Here is a 17,979-nt window from a genome sequence, read left to right as displayed (position 1 = left end):
GAGTGCTAGCCAAGGGAGATGGGAGCTGTCGGATTCCAGCCTGGGAAAATGCCAGCATCACTTTCTGAGCTTGCTACCTCTGGGCAATATTGCTGAAGAATTATTTATATGCCAGTTCAGGATTTGATTTCTGTATCTGGATTTTTGTGTGTGTGTGTGTGAATTTTGTTACTGCCTCCTGTGCACATTTGTGCAACCACATAACACAGTGCCTCGCCCATTGCGGGCTCCATCATCTACAAAGCCCCTTTCCGGGATTAAATAAACTTTTTATAAGAAAAAAAAGAACCAAATCTTGTCTTTCATTCTTACGTGCAGTTGATCAGTCGCGGCACTCTGCATTTCTGGCAGGGCCGGAATTAGTTTTGATGAGGCCCTAAGCTACTGAAGGTATTAATGGGGCCCTTTATACGTCCAGCTGTCCTTTGTCAGCAACAAATTGCCGCTGTTTTTTGTGTTGAATATATGCTATATGGTAATTTATGGACCTAATAGGTATCTAAAGCCATTTGCACATGCAGAGTGTAGGCACCCTATATATAGAAATGAGCAAACCAGTGATATTTTAGGGAGCAGGCTAGCAGGCGGGGCCCATCACTTACATCATAGGAGCCTACACAACACAAACCAAAACACTGTTGCTGTATGTATGTTTCATTTTATTTGTTGATCTTATATTTTGGAAATGTGCATCCAACTTTTTTTACCTTAAATTTTTTTGGGGCCCCCAAGAGAGTGGGGCCCTAAGCTATAGCTTGTTTAATTTACACGTAAATCCAGCACTGATTTTTTTGGTGTTGCATGTGTACCTGCTGCCACCATATCAAGGCTGTGGGTGCATGAATTTAAGGGTTGCTTTGCAGCTGAGGAACACCCTTGCATTGAGTTCGAATGAGACCAAGAAATGGAGGTTGGGCTGAGGCATGGTGGTTGGCTCAAGGTCACCTGGTGAACTTTGTGCCTGAGTGAGGATTTGAACCCAGGTTTCCCAATCCCTTGCCTGACACACTAAGCGCCATGTCACACTGTAATTCATAGCACGGGAAAGCTTGATCTGCTCTGATCAAACTCTGGGCTAGCAGGTTTGGTCTCTTCCATCCTGGAAGTCTGCGTAAAAGCCATTCCTGCTTCCTTCTAAGTTGCAGTGGTAAACCTTCCCAAGGGTGTGAAGCGAATTGACTGGCGGTGTTGCAACAGCACCTGCAAACAACTGCAGCGATTGACTTGGAGTTGCAAAAGCTTTTGAGACTGATTCAACCTGTTCTTAATAAATCTGTGGTTGCACACAGGTTGATGAAGCAGAGGGAGTTGTCCCTAGAGCCTTTGCTGGGGTAGCGTCCGGTGGGAGGGGTGGAAAAGTTGGACAAGGTCACAAGCCAAGCCTACCACAATCTGTGGTAGTTGCCCTGCTTAAGGAAGTGGGCAAGAGTTGGTGTGACGCGATGGTTGCACGCCCAGGGCGAGGGAGAATCCGGCTCCCCGAGATTTGTGGGTTGTGTCAGCTGTTGGCGTAAGGCAGATAAAACCTGTAGTTTTGCTGTTCAGGTCCTGACAAGATTAAAGCCCAGCCTTCAAAGCCCCATTAAAAGGGGTGTGTTTGTAACACGGGGATATAAACACTTCTTGTGCTGGGACGGTCGTTTTTTAACACACAAAGCTGTTGATGCCAGCCGTCTCAGGTAAGCCATGCCACCTACCTAAAATGGGGTTTAGGAGTGGGGAGAGGGTGTCCTGCTAACTTAGTGGTGGGTTGCTAACAGTCTGGCTAATTCAGCATTGTGATTTTCAAGCAGGATCGTTTACTCCGCAGCAAAGCAACCTATCCAAATTTACCCAGCCATTTGCATTTTGTTATTTTTTTTCTCTCAGATTCATGGAGTACAATATTAGAGTAATCTCGATTCAGTCTTGGAGCGCAGGGTGAAAGAGCTGAGATGCCAAGTTCTGTATGCCCCCTCCCACATTGAGAGATCACTGCTGAGATTTGGACCAGTGGCTTCTAGTTCATAGGTGATGGGCTTAATCTCTGTTCTGTGTCAACTTGCACACATTTAACATGCACAGAAATGTTTTCCTTGATGTAGATCATTCTGATTTTCAGCTTTCACAGCATTCGAAACACTTGGGCAATGCGTACCGCAGAAGGAAGGGAAAACAGCACAGGGATATGAGATGCAAGTCCTAAAAACAGGACAAACGAGTGGGCTCTGCAACAAAATGTTGCAGGGTAGCCTCACCTAACAGGAATGCTCTGTTTGGGGTTCTGGCAGCCAGCTATGCCATTCTCCAGGATGGAATATTTCACCCCACCCCACCCCCATTTTCTGTTTTTGTTATCTGTAGCTTATTAGGGTTTTCAGCATTGTTTACAATTTAAAAGTACAGTGTGTAAACAGACATTTTACTTTAACCATGACTCCTGAGCAAGCTTGGTCTTCACCCATCCTAATAATAATAATAATTAATAATAATAATGCAAACTTCGAGTTTCCCTGAGTGTGCTTATACCACACTTCTGCTTCTCGGTGGTGCTATTTTAGTAATTGTTGTCGGCACCCACCCACCCTGAGTTTGGTATTAGAGGGAGTGATTATGTTTGTGTATCATTTTAGTGAAAGAAGCTTAGGAAACCAGTATCTTCAGCCTTTGTTAAATGCAGGAAATATTCTTAAATAAAAAAAATCTTGCTCTTTGCCTGCCTTTTGCCCAGTTCTGCAGAAAAATTAACCTAACCAGCTATAGTTCACTGCTGGTCATTGAGAAGCAGGGGCGTAGCAAGGGGGGGCGGGGGGCGGTCCGCCCCTAGTTCCAGGGGAGGGAGGGTGACACTTTGGCCGGCCCCTCTCGCCCCGCCCTGCTGGGCGGGCCCCAAACGGGGGCATGTCGCCTTTTCCCCCTTTCCGCCGCTTTTTTCAGTGGGGGGGCAGGCCAGCGAGGGGGGGGTGTCACGCTTGTCACTGGCATGACACCCCCTCCTCACTGGCCCACCCCTCGCCGAAAAAAACCGCTGGGAGGGGGGGAAAGGAAGCAGAGGAGGTGCATTCAAGCGCCTGCTCTGCTTCTCTTTTCCCCCTTTCCGCCGCTTTTTTCGGCGGGGGGGCGGGCCAGCGAGGGGGGGTTGTCACACTTGTCACCCCCTCCTCGCTGGCCCACCCCCCCGCCAAAAAAAAGCCGTGGAAAGGGGGAAATTCCCCCTTTCTGCATCCATGTGCGCCGTGACGTCACGATGACGTCACGATGCACAGTGCCCCTCCCCCAGGGGGGTGCCTCTGCGCCGCCACCCCCAGCAGCGCAGAGGCTTGCTACGCCACTGTTGAGAAGCTCTCTGCAACATTCTGTAGGTACTTGAAAGCCAAAGGAAGAAGGAGATAGTGGGAAAGGGTTTGGTCCACACACACACACACCCAACTATAATTTCAAATAGTATATTGGAAGTAGGGATGGAGGAGAAACTCAATTTGGTTCACATTCAAAGGTGAATCTATCAAATCTGCATTTGCAATGAAAGCTAACCATCCTTTTGAAATTTGCTTGTATCTGAATTTTGCAATGCATTCATCCAACCAATGTTTACCCCCCCCCGGGGGGGGAAGTCCTGCATGAAAATGAATATGTTCATGAAAATTGCTTGCCAGAATGTGTTACGTTACTCAAAGCTACCCCTAAATGTATGTACTAAAATTTTTTTGATCTAAAACACGGATGAATTTTCAAGAGGGTTATTTTTCTTAATTGCAAACTTGCTGCTGGAATGTGGAAAACTGAATTTGATATTGGAAAAATGAAAAACCAAGAGAACCAGTGTTGTTATCATTATTATTACAACAACAGTTAAAACACAACGATAGAGCGTTCGATCCCTGATGGGAGGAGAGGAATTAGTAACCTCAGTTTGGTCTTACTTTCTGTTGTTTCACAAACTCATTGCTTGACTTTGAGCCTCTGGGACAGGGAACCAAGTGGGAGTTTGGGGCATGCTAACCCTGCAGTCATTAGGTTTATTAGTTGATGACCTGTTTGAAACTACCATAAGTTGCCTCGCCAGGCTTTCTTGGCGCCCTCAGGTGAGAACCAGCCAAGGCGGGTAGTGCCAAGAAGAAGCAATGGCTTGGTTTACTCACACGCTCAAATTGGCATGTTGGAAACTCAAGCAGGGTGAGGAATCTGCTGCTCATCCAGGGAAGTGGTCAGGCTCATGAACTTATCCGGCTCGAAACCTAACACACATTTCCCAAGTCAGTGGAAAGCAGCCAAGGGCATCGGTGCAGTAAATATTGTTTTGGGGCATGTGCTCAGCATGAGCTTGAGTTGAGTTTACCTGTGTAGCCACGTAACCAGAGCCAGTGTGGTGTAGTGGTTAAGAGTGGTAGACTTGTAATCTGGGGAACCGGGTTCGCGTCTCCGCTCCCCCACATGCAGCTGCTGGGTGACCTTGGGCTAGTCACACTTCTCTGAAGTCTCTCAGCCCCACTCACCTCACAGAGTGTTTGTTGTGGGGGAGGAAGGGAAAAGGAGAATGTTAGCCGCTTGGAGACTCCTTTGGTTAGTGATAAAGTGGGATATCAAATCCAAACTCCTCCTCCTCCTCCTCCTCCTCCTCCTCTTCCTCCTCCTCTTCTACTTCTTCTTCTTCTTCTTCTTCTTCTTCTTCTTCTTCTTCTTCTTCTTCTTCTTCTTCTGTTGTGTGAATGAGTCCTAGGAATATTTTGCATCACTTATATTGTTTACTTCAAAAAGGCTCTGTTCCACAAAAAAGAAACGCCGCAACAAATTTGTTTAAAAGCTATGGATAAATATGATACATTTTTTTGGTGTGAGTGGCTGGGTGGGGGGAAGTACAGTCATACCTTGGAAGTCAAATGGAATCCATTCCAGAAGTCCGTTCGACTTCCAAAACCTTTGGAAACCAAAGCACGGCTTCTGATTGGCTGCAGGAAGCTCCTGCAGCCAATCGGAAGCTGCGGAAGCCCCGTCAGACATTCAGCTTCCAAAAATAGTTTGCAAACCGGAACAGTCACTTCCGGGTTTGCGGCATTCGGGAGCCAAAAAGTTCGAGAATTAAGCTGTTTGAAAACCAAGATACGACTGTAGTTCTGTTATAGTCCCCTGAATCAAGGGAGACATGGTTGTCTGAATGCTTCACTACCGTGACATACCCACTACTGTGACATACCCATGTTCTCCCACACCAGGCGCTTACATTTTCCAAAAACTTAGAAGGGGTGCAATAAATTGGGTTCTGCGTTTGCATCTGTTCTCCCAAAGCAAGGGGTGGGGGAATGGCATTTGGCCTCTCTTTCTTCCAACTGGAAATTAACTGGAGTCCTGAGTTCAGGGGTGCTGTGCCAACAGGGGTAATGTAATAGGTGAAACTGGCTCTGATACGTTGAGCCTTCAACATCTGTGAAGGCATAAGTTTGTTTGTTTCTAGGAGCCCTAGGCTCATTGGATTGTAAATCTATATGGCTTTGCAAACAACATACATTTAAAGCAGTGTCGGCCCCAAAAAATCATGGGAATTATAGTTTGCTAAGGGTGCTGGGTGGGATGCGGGTGGCGCTGTGGTCTAAACCACAGAGCCTAGGGCTTGCTGATCAGAAGGTCGGTGGTTCAAATCCCCACAACGGGGTGAGCTCCTGTTGTTCAGTCCCAGCTCCTGCCAACCTAGCAGTATGAAAGCACGTCAAAAGTGCAAGTAGATAAATAGGTACCGCTCCAGTAGGAAGGTAAACAGCATTTCTATGCGCTGCTCTGGTTCACCAGAAGTGGCTTAGTCATGCTAGCCACATGGCCCGGAAGCTGTCTGTGGACAAACGCCGGTTCCCTCGGCCTATAGAGCAAGATGAGTGCACAACCCCAGAGTTGTCCGCGACTGGACCTAATGGTCAGGGGTACCTTTACCTTTAAGGGTGCTGGAAACTGTAGTTCTGCACCAGGAGTAAACTATAGTTCCCATTATTCCTTTCTGGGAGGGGAGAGCCTTAAAGGTGCTACAGAAGTGTGCTGTGTCTGCAGCCTAAGTGGCACCGCAGAAGATATCCAGACTTTTTTCAATCCAAGCATTGCAATGCAGGGGGAATGGGTTCACATCTGTCACGAGGCTCAGATCACCTTCCTCTCTTGTGAAATGTATTAGGCTACATCATTGCTACAGGGTTATAGCGGACAGAATCCTTTTAGAAAATGGGAAGAACAGCCAAGAGTGTGTACCAAGCACAGCCTTTTGGTCTCCCCAAAATGCCTAAACAGATGTTCCAGGAAACTCTCAAAAAGGCCTTCTGTGTCGCTTCCACCCCCCACTCAAAATGCCTACCAGCATTTGCAACAGCTAGTCAGCCTTTACCTCGTTCCCGGTTCCTATGCAGTCCCCTCAAGAAGCAATTTTGAACGAATTGCAAGTCATTACCTGACTACTCTTCCCCTCCCATGCTCAGTAGTCTTGAGAGACTTCAAAGAAGTGTGACTAGCCCAAGGTCACCCAGCAGCTGCAGGTGGAGGAGCGGAGACGCGAACCCGGTTCACCAGATTACGAGCCTACCACTCTTAACCACTACACCACACTGGCTTTGTTAGATAGCACAAAGTTCTAGCATTAGGAAAGCAGGAGAGAAAACGTGTGTCTCTCCACTTTCTACACACATCTGATTTGGTCCCAATAATTGGACGCAGGCAGGGCCCATCCTTGCCAGCTCTTGGCTGTGAAACCAGCATTTATTTAGCATCCACATTTTTTAAAAAATGCTTACCAATTATTTCTGTGCATTGAGCTATCTGATCTGTATTTGTGGGCTAGGAATGGGTGAATCTGACCATTTCAGTTTCTCTCAGTTTCCTGTTTCCTCGAGTTTGTGATTTATTCATTTAATTATTTTTAAGCCAATGTAATATGTTCAGAGAGAATGTTATGAAAACGTTATATAGATGGTATTTAACACCAGTAAAGTTGGCAAAAATATATCATGGTTCATGTAAGAAATGTTGGAAATGTAAACAAATAGAAGGTACCTTCTTTCATATGTGGTGGACATGCCCTAAAGTAAGAGACTTCTGGGAGAAAATATATAATGAATTGAAAAAACACCTTCAGTAAGAAACCAGAGGCCTTCTTACTTGGCATGGTAAACCATGAAATCCCAAAAGAGGATAGGACAGTCTTTATGTATGCCACAACAGCTGCAAGGATTTTATTGGCTAAAAATTGGAAAACTGAAGAGATACCTATGGTAGAAGATTGGCAAATGAAAATAACTGAATATATGGAACTCGCAGAACTGACCGGGAAACTCCGAGACCAGAGGGACAAAGCGGTACAAAAAGATTGGAAGAAATTTAAAGAATATTTGAAAATTCATGCTAAGATTAGTATTTAAGAATTGAACTAGAAGAATTGCTAGGCTACAGATATGGAAAATAGATAAGACCAAGTAAGTTAGAAGTTTGATAAGGAAAACAGATTCAGAATAAGATTAGATATAACTGATGATTGTATAATGTTAAGAATTTACTAAAGATGTTATACAGTGAACGCAGAAGGAGAGGATGTGAGGGAGTCAATTAACAATGTTAAGGATTAGAATGACTTTAGTTATTATAGGTCTTTTTGTGTTTAATCTTTTTGTATTTCTTTTTTAGTTTTTTTCTATTTTTTCTATTTTTGTATAATTTTTGTTATTGTGATGTTTATGTGGATTGTTGGTGTTTTATGTTTTGAAAACTTAATAAAATTTATTGGGGGGGGGGATAATTATTTTTAAGCCGACATGGACATTCGCCAGTATCTTAGTATAATTTTCTCCCAATATACATATTTTTGCAAAGCCATGTTCCCTAATTCAATACATTTTTGTATGTTATTTCACTAATACAAGCATTTCAATGCTCACTTTAGCATTCACATACTTGTACACGTTCCTCAGCTGAGAGATGTGCTGCAAAATTCAGAGGAGTGGGAATTTTCAAAGGATGAGTGTGTCTTGATTTGTGTATTAGGTAGATTTACCTCCATATGACAACTTAATCAAATTTCTCTCCCATCAATACTATTGGCCTCACTTCACTGATATGTGTGTCATCTTGGCTGGTTGATCCCTTTTTTTTCCAAGTCCATGGAAACTGTTTGGACCTGGTAAGTTGACAGAAGAAAGTTTGATGCATGTACTGAATGGAGAGGACAGTTTGAAATGTAATCTCAGTTTATGGTACAATGTGACCTAGATGCTTGTTGTTGTTGTTCAGTCGTTCAGTCGTGTCTGACTCTTCGTGACCCCATGGACCAGAGCACGCCAGGCACGCTTATCCTTCACTGCCTCCCGCAGTTTGGCCAAACTCATGTTAGTTGCTTCGAGAACACTGTCCAACCATCTCATCCTCTGTCGTCCCCTTCTCCTTGTGCCCTCCATCTTTCCCAACATCAGGGTCTTTTCCAGGGAGTCTTCTCTTCTCATGAGGTGGCCAAAGTACTGGAGCCTCAACTTCAGGATCTGTCCTTCTAGTGAGCACTCAGGGCCGATTTCCTTGAGAATGGATAGGTTTGATCTTCTTGCAGTCCATGGGACTCTCAAGAGTCTCCTCCAGCACCATAATTCAAAAGCATCAATTCTTCGGCGATCAGCCTTCTTGATGGTCCAGCTCTCACTTCCATACATTACTACTGGGAAAACCATAGCTTTAACTATACGGACCTTTGTTGGCAAGGTGATGTATTTGCTTTTTAAGAGGCTGTCTAGGTTTGTCATTGCTTTTCTCCCAAGAAGCAGGCGTCTTCTAATTTCGTGACTGCTGTCACCATCTGCAGTGATCATGGAACCCAAGAAAGTGAAATCTCTCACTGCCTCCATTTCTTCCCCTTTGTGCTGGCCCCAAGGGTTTGTCCATGAAGCGAGGTCCACGTCCAGTCCTGGGTCTAGGGGTCCAAAGGAGGTCAATCCGGCGGGGAGCAAGGCAGGGAGCAGGTCAAGGTCCAAGGCAGGTTCAGGCACAAGGTTGCAGGTTGAGCACACGCTTGCAACTAAGTTGCTCACGCAACTTGGGCTGGGTCTGGCTGGCTTTTATCTGGCCCTATGCTTAGGGCGGTCCCGATCCTCCGGAGACTCGCCTCTCCTCCGGGCCTGGAGGCGAGCACTCCTCCTGCAGACACTTAACTCCCTTCGCCTCTCTGCCCTGAGCCTCTGTAGCTCAGGAGAGGCTGGTGGGTTACTGGACCCAGGGGATGCCTCAGCTTCCTCTGAAGAGGCTGGGAGTGGAGCACCTGCAGGCAATGGGTCCTCCCTCCCATCAGGAGCCAGAGCAGACTCTGCTGATGCCTGCACCTGGGGATCCAGCACAGGTGGGGATCCTTCAGGCTCAAGCCCTGGCCCCGGCTCAGCTGGTTCTGGAGGCGGGGAATCCTGTGCAGGCTGGGATCCCTCAGGTTCAGCATCAGAGTCTGACTCCCAGGCCATCACACCATCCCCCCTCCCAGGCCTCCCCCTCAACCGAGGGGCCGGACCAGGCTTGCTGGGGTAAGTTGCATGGAAATCACGGAGGCAGGCAGGTGCGTGGACGTTTCCCGCTGGTTCCCATGAACGATCCTCAGGCCCATACCCCTTCCAGTCGATGAGGTATTGGAGCTTCCCCCTGCGGTATCGTGAGTCGAGAATGCGCTCCACCTCGTACTCAGGCTCCCCCTCAACCAAAACTGGCTGCGGTCGTGGATTGTCTGGGTGGAACTCGTCGGGCGGGGCGACTGGACTAAGTAGGGACCGGTGGAATACTGGGTGAACCTTGAGCGATGGAGGTAACTGGAGGCGAAACGCCACCGGCGACACCTGCGCAGTGATGATGAATGGGCCGGCAAACCGTGCATCCAGCTTTCGTGAGGGCCGAGAAGGATGCAGGTGACGGGTAGAGAGCCACACCCGATCGCCAACATGGAGTTCTGGCCCCTCCTGACGATGTCGGTCAGCCTGGGCCTTGTATGCGTCCTTGGCCTGGCGCAGTTGCTCCATCAATAATTGTTGCTGGGACTGAAGCTCCTGAAGCCAGTCTGTCACTGCGGGGACCGCGGAAGCTGGCAGCACGTCCGGGAACAAACGTGGATGGTAGCCGTAGGAGGCCTGGAACGGGGTCTGCTGGGTGGAGGCGTTCACTGCATTGTTGTAGGCGAACTCCGCCAATGGCAAGTGATCGACCCAGTCATCCTGCTGAAAGCTGCAGTAACACCGGAGGTACTGCTCCAGCACCGCATTTGCCCTTTCCGTCTGGCCATCGGTCTGCGGGTGGTGGGCCGAAGATAGACAGACCTCCGTCCCAAGGGTCTGGTGCAGGGCTCGCCAGAAGTGGGATGTGAACTGGACGCCGCGGTCAGAAACCACACGCTCGGGCAGGCCATGCAGGCGGAAGATGTGCTGCAAGTACAGCTGAGCCGTTTCCTTAGCTGTGGGTATGGACGGGCAGGGGGCACAGTGCACCATCTTAGTGAAATGGTCCGTGAAAACCAGGAGGCAGGTACAGTGACGAGATGGGGGCAAGTCCACCACAAAGTCCAGCGAGACCGTGTGCCAGGGACGCGGTGGGACTGGTAATGGCTGGAGCAGACCGGGGGGTCGCCCGGTAGGACCCTTGGCCCGCCGGCAGACGTCGCAACCAGCAACATAGCGTGCCACATCAGCCTTCAGGCGGGGCCACCAGAACTCCCGGCTTACCAGATGGGTGGTCCGGTACCGCCCAAAGTGCCCTGCTGCTGGGGCATCGTGGGACATCTGGAGAACCTCAGCCCGCAATGGTCCTGGTGGGATGTATAGACGACCCTGGTGCAGCAGTAGGCCCTGGTGCAGGGCCAGCCCCGGATATCGAGGGCATGACCCGTCAGACAGTTCCCGGAGCCGTTCCTGTGCCCAAGCATCGACCCGTTGCTGTTCTCGCACCCGAGCCTGCAGCGGCTTGGCCTCCTGAGTGGCCAGGAATGCGGCTGGTGGTAAGATAGTCGTCGGTACTGCCTGCTGTACAGTGTCTGCAACGTCCTCAGGTTTCCGGGACAGGGCATCCGCTTTCCGGTTTTGGGAGCTAGGGATGTAGCGGATCCGGAACTGGAACCGGGAGAAAAACAGCGCCCACCGGATCTGCCTTTGGTTCAACTTGCGGGTGGTCTGGAGGTACTCCAGATTCCGGTGGTCCGTTCTCACTTCCACCGGGTGTCGTGCCCCCTCCAGATGATGGCGCCAGACCTCAAAGGCCACCTTGATGGCCAGTAGTTCCCGCTCCCACACGGTATAGTTACGCTCCGCCGGAAGGAGCTGCCGGGAGAAGTAAGCGCAGGGTAACAGTGGCGCATCGGGTCCGTGTTGCTGAGACAGGATGGCACCGAGAGCCGTACTGGAGGCATCAGTCTCCACCACGAAGGGACGAGAGGGATCAGGGTGCTGTAAAATCGGCGCCCTCTGGAAACAGGCTTTCAACCCCTGAAATGCCACTTCAGCCTCCTCATCCCAGGAGAAGGGCGTCTTGGGGCGCAGCAGTCGGGTTAATGGGGTGGTGCGATGAGCATAATCTGCAATGAAGGTCCGGTAATAGTTGGCGAACCCTAGGAACCGCTGTAAGTCCTTGCGGTTCCGGGGCGCTGCCCACTCTTGAACCGCAGCCACCTTCCCAGGGTCCATCTGCACCCCGTCAGGGGAGAGTCGGTGTCCAAGGAAGTCCACTGACCGCTGGTGGAACTCGCACTTGCTGAGCTTGGCGTACAGGCGGTGCTCCCGCAAGCGCTGCAACACGGACCGAACATGACTCTCGTGACGGGCTGGGTCACGGGAATAAATCAGAATATCATCTAGGTACACCACCACGTATTTGTCTAGCAAGTCCTGGAACGCGTGGTTGATGTACCGTTGAAACACGGCGGGCGCGTTGCATAATCCGAACGGCATAACCAGGTATTCAAACTGCCCATACCGGGTCCCGAATGCAGTCTTCCACTCGTCCCCAGCACGGATCCGAATCAAGTTGTAGGCCCCTCGGAGGTCCAGTTTGGTGAACATCTGCGCCCCCTGCACCCGCTCCAGCAATTCTGCAATAAGAGGCAAGGGGTACCGGTCTGGGATGGTGATCTTATTCAGGGCCCGGTAGTCATGGCAGAGGCGAAGCTCCCCACACTTCTTCTTAACGAAGAGTACAGGAGCGGCAGTGGGTGAGGTAGAGGGTCTAATGAACCCACGTTCCAGGTTCTTGCGAAGGAAGTCCTGCAAGGCTTCACGCTCTGGCTCCGAAAGAGAATATAGGCGGCTCACAGGCAGGGGCGCCCCAGGCTGTAGGTCTATGCCGCAGTCGAAGGACCGATGAGGCGGCAGCTTGTCTGCTCCCTGTTCCTCGAACACGTCTAAATAGTCCTGGTACACGGCAGGGAGCGTTGACACAGCCTGCCCCATGGGGGCAGCTGCTACTAACTCGGACTGAGCACGGGAACCCGGGTCTGGGAAGCGTACAGTCCGATTGACCCAGTCGATCTGAACATTGTGTGACTCCAGCCAGTCCATCCCAAGCACCAGGGGAAACCGGGGCATGGTGGCAATGTCCAGGGTTCGCACCTCCCGGTGCTGCTGGTAGCACAGGACCAAGGGCTGGGTCTCCCGAGTAACAGCGCCCGAGCGTAGGAGCCGTCCGTCAATTGCCTCCACCTGTACTGGTTCCGGCTTGTTCTGAAGCGGCACCTGATGCTGAGTGGCGAAGGCAGAGTCCATATAGGAGCGGGTTGCCCCCGAATCCACCAGAGCGTGGGTGAGAATCCAGGGCCCACCGGGGGGGTATAGACGCACCGGTATCATGAGGTGTTGCAATTCCACTGGTGAGGGCCCATCATGCGATGCTTGGGTCCCCAGGTAGCCTGGGCCATCGGCTACTGGGGTTGGCAGTTTTCCCTGCGGCTGGCGTTTCTCAGGGCAGGTTCGGGCGTAGTGTCCACTCCCACCGCAGTAGAGACACAGGTTCCCCTCCCGACGCCGAGTCTTTTCCGAGGGGGAGAGGCGAGGCCGCGCTGCCCCGAGCTGCATCGGCTCCTCCAATGACCCAGCTCTGGCCACGGAACTGCAGGGAAGCACCGGCGCCGGGAGCCCGGAGTGCCGGCGGCCCCGGGCCTGGCGACGGTCCTCCAACCGATCGTCTATCTGCAGACTCCGTTGGATGAGGGCATCCAGTGTGGCAGGGCGATCCAACGTGGCCAGCTGATCCAGTATCTCGTCTGAAAGTCCCTCGAGATACTGGTCCCGCAGGGCAGAGTCGTTCCAGGTCAAGTCCTGCGCCAGCAGCCGAAATTCCGTGGCGTAGGTGGCCACTGTGGACTTGCCCTGTTTCAACCGCCGAATTGCCCGATTGGCTTGACTCCCCTTCTGAGGGTTGGCGAACGTGGTTTCCAGATGATTGCAAAACCCCGTATAGTCTGTCAGCAAGGGGGAGTCTTGCCGGAGCAGCGGCAACGCCCACTTGGCCGCCTGGTCCTTCAGCAAGCTGATCAGGAAGTGCACCTTGGTGCGGTGGTCAGGGAAATCCCGAGCTCGCCCCTGAATATACAGCTTGGCCTGGGCGAGAAACATGGGAAAGCTGGCTGGGGACCCATCAAATTTCTCTGGCAGGGCCACTGGGTACTTGCCAGGAGCTGGGGCGGCGGCCCCAGGAGCCGGTAGGGCATCCAAACGCTGCTGAAGCGCCGTAACCGCATTGCTTAGCTGCTGCACGGTGTGGGTCAAGGCCTGGTTCTCCTGGGCCAATGCCACTAGCGCAGCCGCCTGGTCAGCCATGGCTACTAGTTCCTCCCGAACGCACCCCAGCGAAGGGGGAGTGCGGGTGTGGCGTGAGCAAACTGTGCTGGCCCCAAGGGTTTGTCCATGAAGCGAGGTCCACGTCCAGTCCTGGGTCTAGGGGTCCAAAGGAGGTCAATCCGGCGGGGAGCAAGGCAGGGAGCAGGTCAAGGTCCAAGGCAGGTTCAGGCACAAGGTTGCAGGTTGAGCACACGCTTGCAACTAAGTTGCTCACGCAACTTGGGCTGGGTCTGGCTGGCTTTTATCTGGCCCTATGCTTAGGGCGGTCCTGATCCTCCGGAGACTCGCCTCTCCTCCGGGCCTGGAGGCGAGCACTCCTCCTGCAGACACTTAACTCCCTTCGCCTCTCTGCCCTGAGCCTCTGTAGCTCAGGAGAGGCTGGTGGGTTACTGGACCCAGGGGATGCCTCAGCTTCCTCTGAAGAGGCTGGGAGTGGAGCACCTGCAGGCAATGGGTCCTCCCTCCCATCAGGAGCCAGAGCAGACTCTGCTGATGCCTGCACCTGGGGATCCAGCACAGGTGGGGATCCTTCAGGCTCAAGCCCTGGCCCCGGCTCAGCTGGTTCTGGAGGCGGGGAATCCTGTGCAGGCTGGGATCCCTCAGGTTCAGCATCAGAGTCTGACTCCCAGGCCATCACACCCTTCTATTTGCCAGGAGGTGATGGGACCAGTGGCCATAATCTTAGTTTTTTTGATGTTGAGCTTCAGACCATATTTTGCGCTTTCCTCTTTCACCCTCATTAAAAGGTTCTTCAATTCCTCCTCACTTTCTGCCATCAAGGTTGTATCATCAGCGTATCTGAGGTTGTTGATATTTTTTCCGGCAATCTTAATTCCGGTTTGGGATTCATCCAGCCCAGCCTTTCGCATGATGAATTCTGCATATAAGTTAAATAAGCAGGGAGACAATATACAGCCTTGTCGTACTCCTTTCCCAATTTTGAACCAATCAGTTATTCCATATCCAGTTCTAACTGTAGCTTCTTGTCCCACATAGAGATTTCTCAGGAGACAGATGAGGTGATCAGGCACTCCCATTTCTTTAAGAACTTGCCATAGTTTGCTGTGGTCGACACAGTCAAATGCTTTTGCGTAGTCAATGAAGCAGAAGTAGATGTTTTTCTGGACCTAGATGCTGCTGCACCATAAAATCTCTTAATCTTGCCTGTCTACTGACATCGGGAATAGACAACAAAGGTTGGGTGGGAATGGTGGCAAAGGTAACTAGAGATGAGGGCTTTTGCACTTTTGTACATTTCAGTTACAAATGGGTGTATTTCAGTTAAGGGCAGGGGCGTAGCAAGGGGGGGTTGCCCCAGGTTCCATAATGGAGGGGGTGACAAATTATCAAGGAACTTTTTTGGGGGGGGGGAATTTTTTTTGAAATTTTTTTGAAATTCTTTTTTTTTAATATGCCTGCTCCGAAGGTCTTATCTTACTATCAGTTAATATCTTGACCCTCCTCCACCCAAATAGCTGTTTACTTAGCTGTTTTTCTATGTCGTGAAGGCTGAAATTTCAGTTCAGTGGAGCACTTACTGTTCCCAACCTTAAGCCTGTGGAAAGCCATCTACTTAGGCTTTAATTTGATTTTGAGATGTTTTTAGGAGGTAATTTAATTATTGTTTGATTTTATACCAATGTTATGTATCTGATGTTAGCCACCCTGAGCCCGACTTTGGCTGGGGAGGGTGGGATATAAATAAAAGTTTATTATTATTATTATTACTTGTTATTATTCCTTTGTAAGAAAATATTAAATAACGTAAAACAATTTTTGCGGGGGGGGGGGGATCAATGGGGGGGTTGACAAGAAATTTTCCGCACTGGGTACCACCTGACCTTCCCATGCCTGGGGTGTGTGTGACAAAAAATGTTTTGCCCCCGGGGACCAATTTACCTTGCTACGCCCCTGGTTAAGGGTGAGGACTAAGGCTACATTCATGCCATACATTGAAAGCATTATGATACTACTTTAAACACTCGTGGCTTCCCCCAAAGCATTCTGGGAGCTGTAGTTTGTTAAAGGTACCAAGAGTTGTTAGGAGATCCCTATTCCCCTCACAGAGTAGTTTAGCAGTCCTCTTCTTTTCACAAGGAACTCTGGGAATTGTGAGGGGAATAGGGATCTCCTAACAACTTTAACAAATTACAGCTCCCAGAATTCTTTGGTGGAAGCTACTAGTGTTTAAAGTAGTATCATAATACTTTCAATGTATGGCATGAATGTGGCCCAGTTTTAACCAAAAACATAGATTGTTTTGTTTGTTTTTTTAATAAGGATTTGGAGGAAGAGGAAAAAAAGTTGCCCCATGCAGATGCATGCAAAGGTCTTTGTTTTGGTAAAATCGAACCAAGAAATTAAATCTTTCCACTTTAATTTCTAGCATTGGAGACTTGGGCAACGCCACCGCTTCTGACTCCCATTTGCCATGGGAGACACTCCTGCAGAGGTTGCGATGTCTGCCAAACAGCCCAGCGTGAACAAGATAATTGTGTTCGACAAAGCCAATTTTGAGGGGCTTAGCAAAGAGTTCACCTGTGACATCCCTGACCTTCACGACCTGGATTTTGGCGATTGCATCTCCTCCCTGAAGGTGATTGGGCAGCCTTGGGTCGCCTACAAAGCCTCCAAGTTTGAGGGGGACGGCTTTGCTTTTGAGGAAGGGGATTATGAAGAGATCGATAACAACAACAAAATCTCCTCCCTCCGACTGGTCCACTACGATCTCTCCGACCCCCAGATCACCCTCTACGAACTCCCCAACTACGAGGGCCAGAGCAAAGTGGTGAAGGAGGAGACCAACCTCACCTATGGCTACTTCAATGACCGGGTCTCTTCCCACGTGGTGCAGAGCGGTGCCTGGCTCCTGTATAGGCACCCGAACCGTGGTGGGTGGTACCACATCGCCTGGCCCGGGGAGCATGTCCACGACTACAAAACGGAGCTCAACTTTGACGACAGCTTGTCCCACTTGCGCCCCCTGCAGCCCGGCCGCCCCATCATCACCACCAAGCTCCTATGGGACCAGAAGAAAGTGGAGGACGAGAAGGACATTCTGATCGACGAGATCGTGGGAACCAACTGCACCGAGTATGAGCAAGCGTTCACCGCCAACACTTGCCGGGAGTACAATGCCACCATCATCCAGAGCTTCCACTTCAGCAACACCACGTCCCTGAAGCTTGGCTTCTCTTTCCAGGTCACTGTGGGAGGTGCCAACGTCTTGGTGGTGGAGAAAGGGAAGCACGAGTCGACTACCACCAGCGAGAAGGTGGAGGTCATGCTGCCTGCCAAGATCCCTCCTTGCACCCAGCTCACGATTCACGTGGTCAAGAAGGAGACCACCACCTCGGTGCCAGTGGAGCTGACCATCTGCCAGAATGGGAAGGAAAGGAAAGAGCATGCAGAGTACCGGTGTGTGTCTGGCCGCACCATCAGCACCAGGTACACCATGAAGCCTGCCTCGGCAGCGCAGGATGCTGCCTTCACCAAACCTTCTCGTGTGGAAATAAGGGAGCATTCCCAGGCTCAGCCTGAACCAGGAACATCTGGGGAGAGATCCTAAACCCCTGCCTGAATGAGCTTTTTTGATGTTGCTCAAGGACGACAGAGGATTGGACAGTGTTCTCGAAGCTACTAACATGAGTTTGGCCAAACTGCGAGAGGCAGTGAAGGATAGGCGTGCCTGGTGTGCTCTGGTCCATGGGGTCACGAAGAGTCGGACACGACTGAACGACTGAACAACAACAACAACAACAAGGACCTCAGTAGGGTGGCCACTCTCATATCATACTCTGTGGGTGAAGGGGAAAGTCTGATTTCAAGGGTGTGGGACCTGCGGCCTCCAGGTGTGGCTGGACTCCCAACCCACATCCTCCTCAGCTGGCATAACCAGCGGTCAGGGGATGATGGGAGTTGTAGACCTGCAACATCTGGATGGCCATAGGTTCTGCATCCCTGCTAGGCCAAGTTATCGCTGGCCACGGTGATGGTTTCTGGGTTTGTAGGATTGGTTTAGAGAAGGGGTGAAGATAGCATTGCAAGGGAGTAAGCTACTATGGTAGTTCAGAGGGCAACTTCCACGTTGAATAACACATGAGGTTGACTAACAAAATGTAAATAAATGAATAAACGAATAATGACTCAAGTCTTCTCTGAAGGATGTTCCAGCGGACAATAACAAAGCCAAGAA

The 17,979-nt window shown here is 50.4% G+C and overlaps 1 protein-coding gene across 1 annotated transcript; it reads left to right on the top strand.

The window, feature by feature from the left end:
* Positions 1 to 1,460: 1,460 nt before the first annotated feature.
* On the top strand, positions 1,461 to 17,428 carry LOC117042956 (epidermal differentiation-specific protein-like). The gene is made up of 2 exons (XM_033142581.1): positions 1,461 to 1,679; positions 16,171 to 17,428. Exon 2 carries the CDS (start codon positions 16,216 to 16,218, stop codon positions 17,350 to 17,352), a length of 1,137 nt encoding a protein of 378 aa, XP_032998472.1. The 5' UTR covers positions 1,461 to 1,679; positions 16,171 to 16,215; the 3' UTR covers positions 17,353 to 17,428.
* The last annotated feature ends 551 nt before the right edge of the window (positions 17,429 to 17,979 follow it).

This window comes from Lacerta agilis, chromosome 2, assembly GCF_009819535.1.
Source record: "Lacerta agilis isolate rLacAgi1 chromosome 2, rLacAgi1.pri, whole genome shotgun sequence".
Taxonomy (NCBI): domain Eukaryota; kingdom Metazoa; phylum Chordata; class Lepidosauria; order Squamata; family Lacertidae; genus Lacerta; species Lacerta agilis.
This window is presented reverse-complemented; position numbering and strand designations above follow the sequence as displayed.

Bases quoted from the DNA above. Each gene is read 5' to 3' on its own strand.
- LOC117042956 (XM_033142581.1), top strand. From the start codon at position 16,216: ATGGGAGACACTCCTGCAGAGGTTGCGATGTCTGCCAAACAGCCCAGC.